A 9,775-nucleotide genomic window follows, 5' to 3' on the forward strand; every position below is an offset into this window, starting at 1 on the left:
TAAACATTTGTATCAGGTCAACTAAACATGGGCATAGTAAAAATATTTTTATATTACATTTATCCATTTTAAATACACTAACCTAACTCCTTTGTAACAACTAAGGCAAAAATGTAATTAATTCCAAAAATCTTTTCAGGACCCCACCTTGATGTTTCGGGACCCCACTTTGGGTCCCGACCCCAACTTTGGGAAACACTGCTCTAAACCAGTGGTTTTGAAACTTTTTTAGCTTCCGACCCACAAAACTACTGCTGCAGAAACTTGGGACCCCTGATATTACTGGTTTAAACTTTAGATTCTGGTACCAGCTGTTTGAAGAAATCACCAGATGTTCTTTATCAGTTTGTCCTTCTTCTCTGGCTTCTTTCTGCTATTTTAATTTTAGGAGAGTGGTCCTATTACCCCTCCAAAATGATTCATAGAATATTACTGAGGCTTTATATGAAATGTTAGATTATCTGTTCTGTTGGGGTAAGGTGGACTTTGATTTATAACAGATTTTATTTTCTTTTAAATTTAATATGAAACTCCAATTTATTTTATTTTGTTTATTTATTTATTTATTTGTTCTGCTCTCGGGGGAGTAAGATGCTTTTTTCCCTCTCTCCTGCCCTCCCTTATCTTCCCTGTTTCGCTGCTCGGAGCCTCCTTTATGTTTTTATCTGAAACCAGAAATTATGGATATTTTTATTTTTATGGATTTGGTTAGCTGGTCTCTTAATAAATTTTTGGAACAAAGTTTTCTTCCATGGGACGACATGTCAAAGGTAGGACCTCTGTTCTGCTCTGTTCTGGATATATATTTGGATTCTGATCACTGGATTCTACAGATTGGTTTGGTGGTCTCCTGGTGTTCTACAAAACGTTGGTGGCTATTCAGGTCATTTCCTGGCTGCCTGACCAATATGAAGGATTGCCGTTCTATCAGCCCTCAGACTTTTGCCTTGTGCGACCTGGAACTCGGTCTGCAAGCAGTTCTGCTGAGGGACGCCGGCCGGCTGTGGTTCCTGGACTTTGCTGGCGAGATGGAATCGATCTTGGAAAAGCTGATAGCTCGGCGAGATTGTCCTCACTATTTGTCTGATTGGATTCACCACATTGGATGTACCAGCGGACATGAAGGCAGATGGAAAATTGTTATTGTCTGCCTGGCCGAAAACAGTTTCTTCTGTTCCCAAACAACTGATTACAGATTTGGCTCTCCTACATGGCCTTGAGCTGTAGACTAAATTCTTCCTGGATGTAGATGTCGACTGAGGGTCTGCCCCCCAGCTTTCGCCCCTCTCATCCCCGTCTGTGATCTGGTTCCTGGAGCAAGCTGAGGGCCGCACAGAATGAACACTTAACATCCATATTCTGAACAATGGCTGCGCAGATTTTGGGGACTCGATTTTTCGGGCTCGTTTTTCAGATATTCACACAAGTGCATACAACACTCATGGCTTCAGATACATGCCCCCCTAAACTCACTTACTCCTCTGGCTAATAGATGTGCTCTATGCAGAGGTTTTTTTATAAACACCATAGTATGTCACATTGTTGATATAATATGATGTTTTGTTTTTTTCCTCATCTTCCCTTGTGTGGTTTTTAGTTTTTTTTCTTTTAAGGGTTGCGCCTCCTCATGATGTCTTCATGATGATGATCTTTGCTCTGTGCAGGGTCTGTGGCTGCATGACCCAGGGCACCTGTTCTCCTATGTTTGTTATGTTCTGTCTTCTTCTGAATGGGTGTTCTGAACTGTAATTTCACTGTGCTCTGTACACTGACAAGAAAGGTCTATCTTATCTTATCTTATCTTATCTTATCTTATCAATTTTGGATTCTCAGATGTCTTGTAACCCAATATTAAAAATCTTTAGAGACAACTGAATGTAATCCATATGAAGGTAGACATTAAAGAGTCACTAGATGCAGACTAAATCATTAAAAAATAACAATTTGTTTCTCCAAAGGCTGAATGACTTACATAACGTGCCTGTTGGTACTTTATTTGAGCAACAGTTATTCTTTTTTTTTACCCTTTACATATACAGTATATTTATAAATCATAAAATGGTAATTGTGGATTATGCATGCACTTTCTGTAGTGGTTTATTTAGGGATTTTGTTGTGAGGGCAGGTAGTGGGACAGCACCAAGTTAAAAAAAATTCTCCAAGGGGACATTGCATTTTAACATAAGTCAGAATTTGTATTTTGTCAACCACAAGAACATTCTGTATAAAAGCAATATTATGTTAACAGAGTGCATGCTCACACAAAAAACATGTACATCCCCTTTTAATCTTGTGTTTTATTGTTTTTGACTTTTTTTCTAACCTCTGTTGATGTGCGTGATCTAAACATGTTTAATATGTGCATCCACTGTGATGGATATTTGCAGTTTCATGTTATTACTCATATAGTCATAGTAAAAATTTATTATCTTAACTACATCCTCCACACCCTCCAAAATGTGTTATCAATAATGAACCCTGCCCCAAACCTCTGAGGAACATCATTTTCTTTCAAGCTATGAAAAATTAGTCACGATTATGCTTTTTTTTCAAAACACAATGAGAAGAGGAAAAGCAAAGATGTTACTCTGACACAGAAAGAGCGCTAGAGAGGAGGCCACTGGCATGTTTTGTAAAACACGTACAAGTAAAAAAAAACGTGTACTGAAGGAGGGCGAGGATTAAAATCTGTATTTTGAGAAGAAAGGGCGACACAGTGACAAAGACTCACAAAGAAGAGAACAAAATTTGGAACAAAGATACAGACCAGTTTGAATGGCTATGGACACACACACAAACACACACACACAAAGAAATATGAGCTGAAAGCAGGAACGAGTGAAACAGATACGGCCGAACAGAAAAATCGTACAAAAGAGCACAATTGCACTTCAGCATAAAAAATCTTCATAACATATGTAACTAATCTGCACGTAGAAAAAAATATACACTTAAAATGATGGATGCCACTATGATTCCATGTGCGTTGCATGTCCTAGATGAGCATATTTCCCACTGGACGGTAACTGGAAATCAATAGGAAAGAGGCTCATTCTCTCTGTATTAGCTGCATTCATCACAATAAAAGCTCCAGAGTTGACGGGTGCTGATGTCAAAGTCATTCTCTCAGGAGCCTGATTGTATTGGCACTCCACGTATCATAACCACTAATTACTATATTACAGAGCAGGAAGTGGGTGATGTGTGCCACGGTCTTCTCCTGTGAGTGCACCTGTCTATGCTTTATAAATCGACACATAATTTGGGAGCATAAGAGTCTGATCAATGGAGCCGTGATGCAGACCCGTAATTAGAACCCGGGCTCTGTGCTGCTGTTACACTCGGTAGCTTTTATCAACGCCAGCAGCTCTGAGAAGCATCATGCTTCCTGCTTTATGACCGGCTCAACGTGAAATCATTGAAGATCCAAATTAGGCAGGTAAAAGAATGATGTGTCCCCTTTTTTGTTTGGTCCCAAAGGAGCCAAAAGCAAAACGGATCATGATTACTCATGAGGTTCGGGCTTAAACAACAAACAAGCTAAATGAGGCTGACGTGTCAGACATCTTAGATTGATGCAATTAGGGTTATCAAATTAGTAATTAAACCAATTTGAGAGGTGGAGTACAAAACAACCTCACCTTAAACAGTGTTTCAATAATTAGTTTATGAGAAAAAAGTAATTATCTCATAATAAATGTGTTTTTATTTGTATTTAATTGCCTCACTAAATGAATTATGTTCTTATCTTACAATAAAGCAGATACTTTTATTTGTATAGAGGTTCTTTCAAAATAAGAAAACAATCATAACAGTTTTGGAAACTAAAGAACACTTTCAGAAAAAAATGCCTCAAGTCGAATGAAGAGGAATGAAGGAAAGTGTTTTAGTTAAAAACATAAAAGGAAAATCAACCTCACTAAAATGACACAATAAACATATCTGATAAATCTCCTTAATTAAAAACACTGCTTTTAAAAAGCACTGCTGTTAAAGATTTCCTTAAAGATTCAAATCATTATCTGCATTTTTAGGTTTATGCTTGTAAGGTGTGGGCACAAATGACTGGTTCTTGTCCTACTTTCACTCTCTGTGGGTGCTTTGCAGGGGAACCTGGCGGTGTATCATAACTGCTGTTTAGAGACAGTCTCTATGTCGGCTAAAACATGCTTCAAATAAATCAGCAGCTCATTAAAGTCTCAGTCTGCACACGCTTTGCCTTCTAGGGAGATTTCAGCTGTGTGGTGCAAACTAGTATCTCATGTATTCTATCTGGTTTTTACAGAGTAGTGTCAGGTGCTCCATCCAGAGAAGATGGAGTCTAATTATTTCAAACCTTTGGCTTTAAGGTGGGATTTAACTCTGCCTCTGCAGAACAAACTCATTCAATGGGATTAAAGCTGTGAGTGTTTCCCATCCATATCTGTGAACATGTGTTCTTCACAGAACTCACATAATGAAGCCATGGGTCTTTGTCCAACTAAAATGTGTCTTTTTTTAGTTGGACAAAGCTTTCACATTAGCTTTGAAATGCTAATTTCAAAGAGTCATGTCATTACAATGATACCAAAAAATAGATTAGATAATAAAATATTCAAGTCAAACAGCTTTTGGTCAGGAGAAAATTCATTTCTAGGTTTGAATCAGCAATCCTACCAATGAGCAGTGAGCGTCCGTCTCCTAGAGGGTAGCGCTGGTAGCGCGGCACAGCAAACGGTGGCAACTTGTGAAAGAGAGGCTGCAGCAGCGGCTCCAGTCGGGAGGCTGAAGGATCCGAGGGATAAAACAGGTTGAAGATCTGAGAACAGGCCGGGCGAAGCTGACTCACTGAGGAACAGCAAACAGAAAGGCAAGACACCTTAGAAGTACAAATTTTTATTCCAAGCATTGCTCTTTTCATTGTAAACATTATTTTATTTTTATTTTTCTCTTAATTTCTTTGTTTTTAATGTAGCCTTTTGATCCTTCACCGTACAGCAACTGTATATCTGCACACCTTTGAACTGCGCCACATAAAACATAACAGTCGTTTCATGTTTAAGCTTGCGGGTGTGATTCTTACCCTGAACGGTTGGCAGCACAGTTCGTCTCATGGCCAGAACCAGTCCCAGAGGACAGCCCAGCAGGAAACAATCTGACACCTCGAAGTCAAAACGACCGGGGTTCAGCACCAGACTGATGCTGCTGCCACCGCGCACCTCCACACTCTCCTTCATCAAACTGAAACATAAAACACGTCTTATTGTAATTACAGTACACATCAAACCAATGTGTTTCCCTCTGCTTGTTACTGTGTGCGAGGCGGGGGACAGCTTGGACAGGAGGCAGGTCCACAACACACCAACCAGACAAACAATCATTCACGTTTTCACTCACACCTGGGGACAATTTAGAGCTACCAGCTAAGCTAATGTGTGTTTTTGCTCTTTGGACAGAAACCAGAGTAGCTCACTTTTATATCAGCGTTGACTCAAATAATTAGAGGCAAAGTTCTAAAAGATGTGAGATCAGCAAGCTCTCAGAGTTGGGTGTGGCTCTCAGCTACTAACCCAGCAAATCTTGTCTCAATATCTGTAAAACTCAGCCATTTTTGTGTTTGCTAAGTTTGCATATAGGGGACATCATGCAAAATCCACTTTTTAGCCGTTAAATACATTTTGTTGTGTAAATTGCAGTCTTTTTATTCCGTTACAATATTTTTTTGTTTTCTGACATGTTATGTGACATGTAAGGCTGGATGGATAAGTCTTCTCTTGTTCACATCTTCTAATTAAATTGTAAATAAAACATTTCTATGCTGCCTTATAGTCCTAAACCCCACTATCAAACTGGAATGAACCGGTCTAGAAGCTGGAGGGGGAGGGGTGTGAATTGCCTTGTTTGGATATAAAGAGACAGCCTCAAAATAAGTTGATCTGAGGCACACCTCCGAAAAGAGGTGAAAGAGGGGCTTGTGGAGTTACAATAAGTTTAAAGATTTAAATGTGAGAAGGAAGGATTTAAAAGCAGGAAATGTTTCTTTTAACTGTGGCAGCCATGTTGAATTGGACTGGCTCCTAAAGTTGACCTGGTGTAGAAGTACGTGAGAAGATTATTTTCTGGACATTTCATTAAAATATGTCCAGTGGTTCATCAGATACTTTACTAACTTGTAAGGCAAATAAACAAATGCATGTACACACATGCAAAAACATCCTCGCCCTTTAGCTTTGGTGGCAGGCACTAAATACCGTATATGGGTTAATCTGACAATTTAGAAATCAATAAACTAAACGCTGCAGCTGCAAGTAAATTCTGTAATGACAGATGAGTCAGAAACCCTTTTTGCCTCGCCCCGATTCAAACGTCGGCTGGTTAGTTTTATCATTCTGTAGTAGCTGTCAGCGCCGAGCCTTTATGACTCAGCCTGAACAGCCTGCATCACACTGACAGCTGTTTAAAGAGCCGAGCCAGTTGTAGCCACAGCCTCTGCTGCAGACTGACTCCATCCCTCTGCTTAACAGCTCGCCAGCATTTCCCCATTAAGTCCCGCGTGTGGAGGACGGATTAGCCAACAGTCTCCAGCCATCTGTAAAAGCCAAATCAATAGTTCTTTGATTGCTTTCTGCTGCTATTTTGGGGGAGTTATTTTGTTCTCTCGTGTCACTCGTCCAACAATTTGGTCCGGAAAAATAAATTACTGCGGAAAAGCCTCGTCACAGTTTAAGCCACTTGGCAGTTTTAAGGGAAATACTTTTAATTAATAAGAACATAAAGTGCAGATGTGAGTGTAATTAGGTTAATGGAAAAAAGCAATTTCTCTACTTATGGTTCAACACTATGCTTTCTGTCCAAATCTCATCCTCCTTAGTTTTTATACAAGCAGGAAAATGATCATTTGCAAATCATCTCAAGGGTGACTTTGGAGTCAGAAATACTTCTAACTAAAGGTAGACGTCTATTCAAGACGGGAAGATTCATGTAGTGAAGACAGGTTTAAGTCCGCTTGGTGATGGGGAACATTTAGTGGGATCGGTGGGAGAAAAGAGCAGAAGCGCAGGTATGTATTCTCCATGCAGCTCTGCTCCGACTTAATAAAGAGTGTGAGAATGAATGAAAAGTGAGATTGCCATAAACTGTGAGGGTTTTGTTGGGGATTGACAGAATCCTAAAGTACACCTGAACGCTGCGATGGGGTACGCCTAGAGGAGCTTGTGACCTGGAAATGAAAAACAGGTTACTTGGTCAGAGTAAACATCCCATCTTTGCTTGGCTAAATTACCCTGCAGAGCCTGGTTTCCCTCAGACTGGCAGACTATTTATACTCCGTCTGAGACAGGTAGGCAGGCGGGGAAGTCAAGCTGCAAATATTGATAAATGGCACGAGGGCGACAAGGTGACACTTTACAGAAAAATCTGGATGACAGCCTGCTATGCAACATCTGGATCAATCACAAATCCATAACATGCTCATCTCTACTTACAGTATCAATCCATCTAAAAACATGAAGTCCAAATGCCGAAATCTGTTTTTTTCTTGCAATAAACTTGTTTTAATTTCCTCTAAGTTTTGCAATCTGTTGTTTTGTCCTGTGTGTGTGAGTGCGTGCATGATGTAGATAATGAAGGTCACATCTCATATATAAAAATGTATCTTTGTTCTGTTTGCATCTTATTGGATTCTACTGATGTTGTCCTGCTGATATGATTCCAATATTAAATGATTAAAGTTTTTTTTTTTTCACTTTTATGGCAAAAGATGTCCATGTTTTGCATATTTTAGGGAGTCTTTAGGGGAATGTTCGTATTCTGGGTCAGATTTTCACAGGTTAAATGTAAAGTTAGGATATTTATATAGACACACAAGCAGCACATTTTACACAGTATATAATAATTAATGCATAAAGATAAAGGTGATGGTAAAGACATTTTATCACTTTTTTAGGTTCTTACTTTAACACAAATCTGAGCTAATTCTAATTCATTTCCCCAAATCTTGGTTGTGTTTATGCTTCACCTGGAAAAAAAGTTGCGTTGGCCGGCGGACGAGGTGTCTCCGTCGTACGAGTCGCTCTGCTTACGGCTGAGCGACGGGCCGCTCTGACTTTCATTGGGAGCGGAAATATCGATGTTGCTCTTACTCAGCCTCTTGCTTGAACTCAGACCGGGACTGGACTCCCCCAGCCGACCTGTGTTGTCCTGAAGCAAAGGGAGGGGAAGAGAGTACAACTTACTGCATGACCTCCAGTCACGACTGGAAACGGCACGAAACGAGGGGAGCTGATGTGTTTTTCCGAGGTGAGCTGTTGAGTGTGGGAGGCAGAAAATGTGTCAGAATCTGTTGGAAATGAGTGGATCTGAGTGACAGAGGGGAGGAGGAGAAAATGGATTTTTTTCCTGGTAGAAAATGATATGAAAAACAAGGTGAACATGTTATAATGAACGATGTACATGCACTCTTATGACCTCTAATAAATGGTGCTCAGGGAGCTTAAGGTGCCCATCAAATTTACCACAAAAACTCATTTCTGAACCACAGATTTATATTAATTTAATCTGTGGCTTCTGTTTTATTTGTGTTTGAGACTTGCATCAAAGATATTGCAACTTGAGAACTGTGATATAGCTATAAAGCAATTTATTGAGGAAAAACTAGCACAAATAGAACCAGCATGAGGTCAGTTTTATGCATGAGAATGACTTTTTGTTCAATCAAAGCACAAAGTTCAAACAAGGACATTGCCACCAGAGCACATGTTCTCTTTCTTGCAGATACCGAGTCCATTAACGAACACAATGCATAATGAAAACCTGCAATCACGTTCATTTGAAGTGATCTTTTAATCATGCAATACCAGGGAAATATATTTTTTTAGTCCAAGCCTCCACCCTCAGTGTGTGTGTCACCAGTAAAACACTGAGCTTCTACCTTCAGGCTCTCGGTGCTGTTGTTCCTGCTGCCGCTATTGTTGTTGGGGCTGCCCGGCCTCGGGTGGTTGCTGAAGCACAAAGCGTCGAAGCACAGCACTCCTCCCACACAGTCACCCATCAGGCAAACCTGCTCAGAGAACAATTTCAACAATCTCTTCAGTCGGCGGCCGCTGCAGCAGGGACACAGTTTGATACGAGCATATCAGTGAGACAGACGGTCGTGAGTGACAGCGTCCCAACCCCATGCACTGAAAGCATATTCAGTGCAGGAACCAAATGTAAAACAAAATGCTATAAATACTGTGACAAACTGAGAAATCGGATTTATGATCCTAAATAAAACAAAAGTAAAAAAAAGGTCATATCTGCCTCCATTCTTAAAACAATATTTTTAAATACAGTAATTAATTTGATCTCACTGTAAATGTTTTCAGTACGCCACTAAAAGGGGGTGAAGAGGCCACTTATCCAAATCAAAAATTTTGAGTTGAGCTGATTTAAGATGGTCACCACAACTAAATTACATTAGTAAATACAAATTTCATTAGAACTCAAGTCAAGGAGGCCTAACTCTATGGAATGCCACCCACTTCAAATATACATGACTTCAAACATGTAGACATGTCAACAACACACTGTCTGCACATAGTTAATGTGTTAATGACGTGTTGTCTATGTGGTAATTTGTCATTTTTTGATTTCACTTGATTCTGAGCCATTTGGTCACATCCAGTTGGAATTGGTGAGTGTTATACTGTTTTACTGCTGAGGATTAGGGTTTAACCATTTCTGTAAGTCTGTGTATGTGTGTGTGTGTGTGTGTGTGTGTGTGTGTGGGTGGGTGTGTGTGTGTGTGTGTGTGTGT

The 9,775-nt window shown here is 39.9% G+C and overlaps 1 protein-coding gene across 2 annotated transcripts in view; it reads right to left on the bottom strand.

Annotated features, from left to right (window-relative positions):
- LOC106527864 (membrane-associated phosphatidylinositol transfer protein 3) overlaps positions 1 to 9,775 on the bottom strand; it is an 88,817-nt gene that overhangs the window by 18,893 nt on the left and 60,149 nt on the right. For both annotated transcript variants that reach the window (XM_014022877.1, XM_014022876.1), the window contains exons 7-10: positions 8,909 to 9,037; positions 7,997 to 8,178; positions 5,063 to 5,220; positions 4,657 to 4,827 (exon numbers count right to left, since the gene is read on the bottom strand). In XM_014022877.1, coding sequence (XP_013878331.1) covers positions 4,657 to 4,827; positions 5,063 to 5,220; positions 7,997 to 8,178; positions 8,909 to 9,037 — 640 coding nt within the window. The remainder of the gene's footprint in view (positions 1 to 4,656; positions 4,828 to 5,062; positions 5,221 to 7,996; positions 8,179 to 8,908; positions 9,038 to 9,775) is intronic.

Source organism: Austrofundulus limnaeus, unplaced genomic scaffold (assembly GCF_001266775.1).
Source record: "Austrofundulus limnaeus strain Quisiro unplaced genomic scaffold, Austrofundulus_limnaeus-1.0 Scaffold345, whole genome shotgun sequence".
NCBI classification, from domain to species: domain Eukaryota; kingdom Metazoa; phylum Chordata; class Actinopteri; order Cyprinodontiformes; family Rivulidae; genus Austrofundulus; species Austrofundulus limnaeus.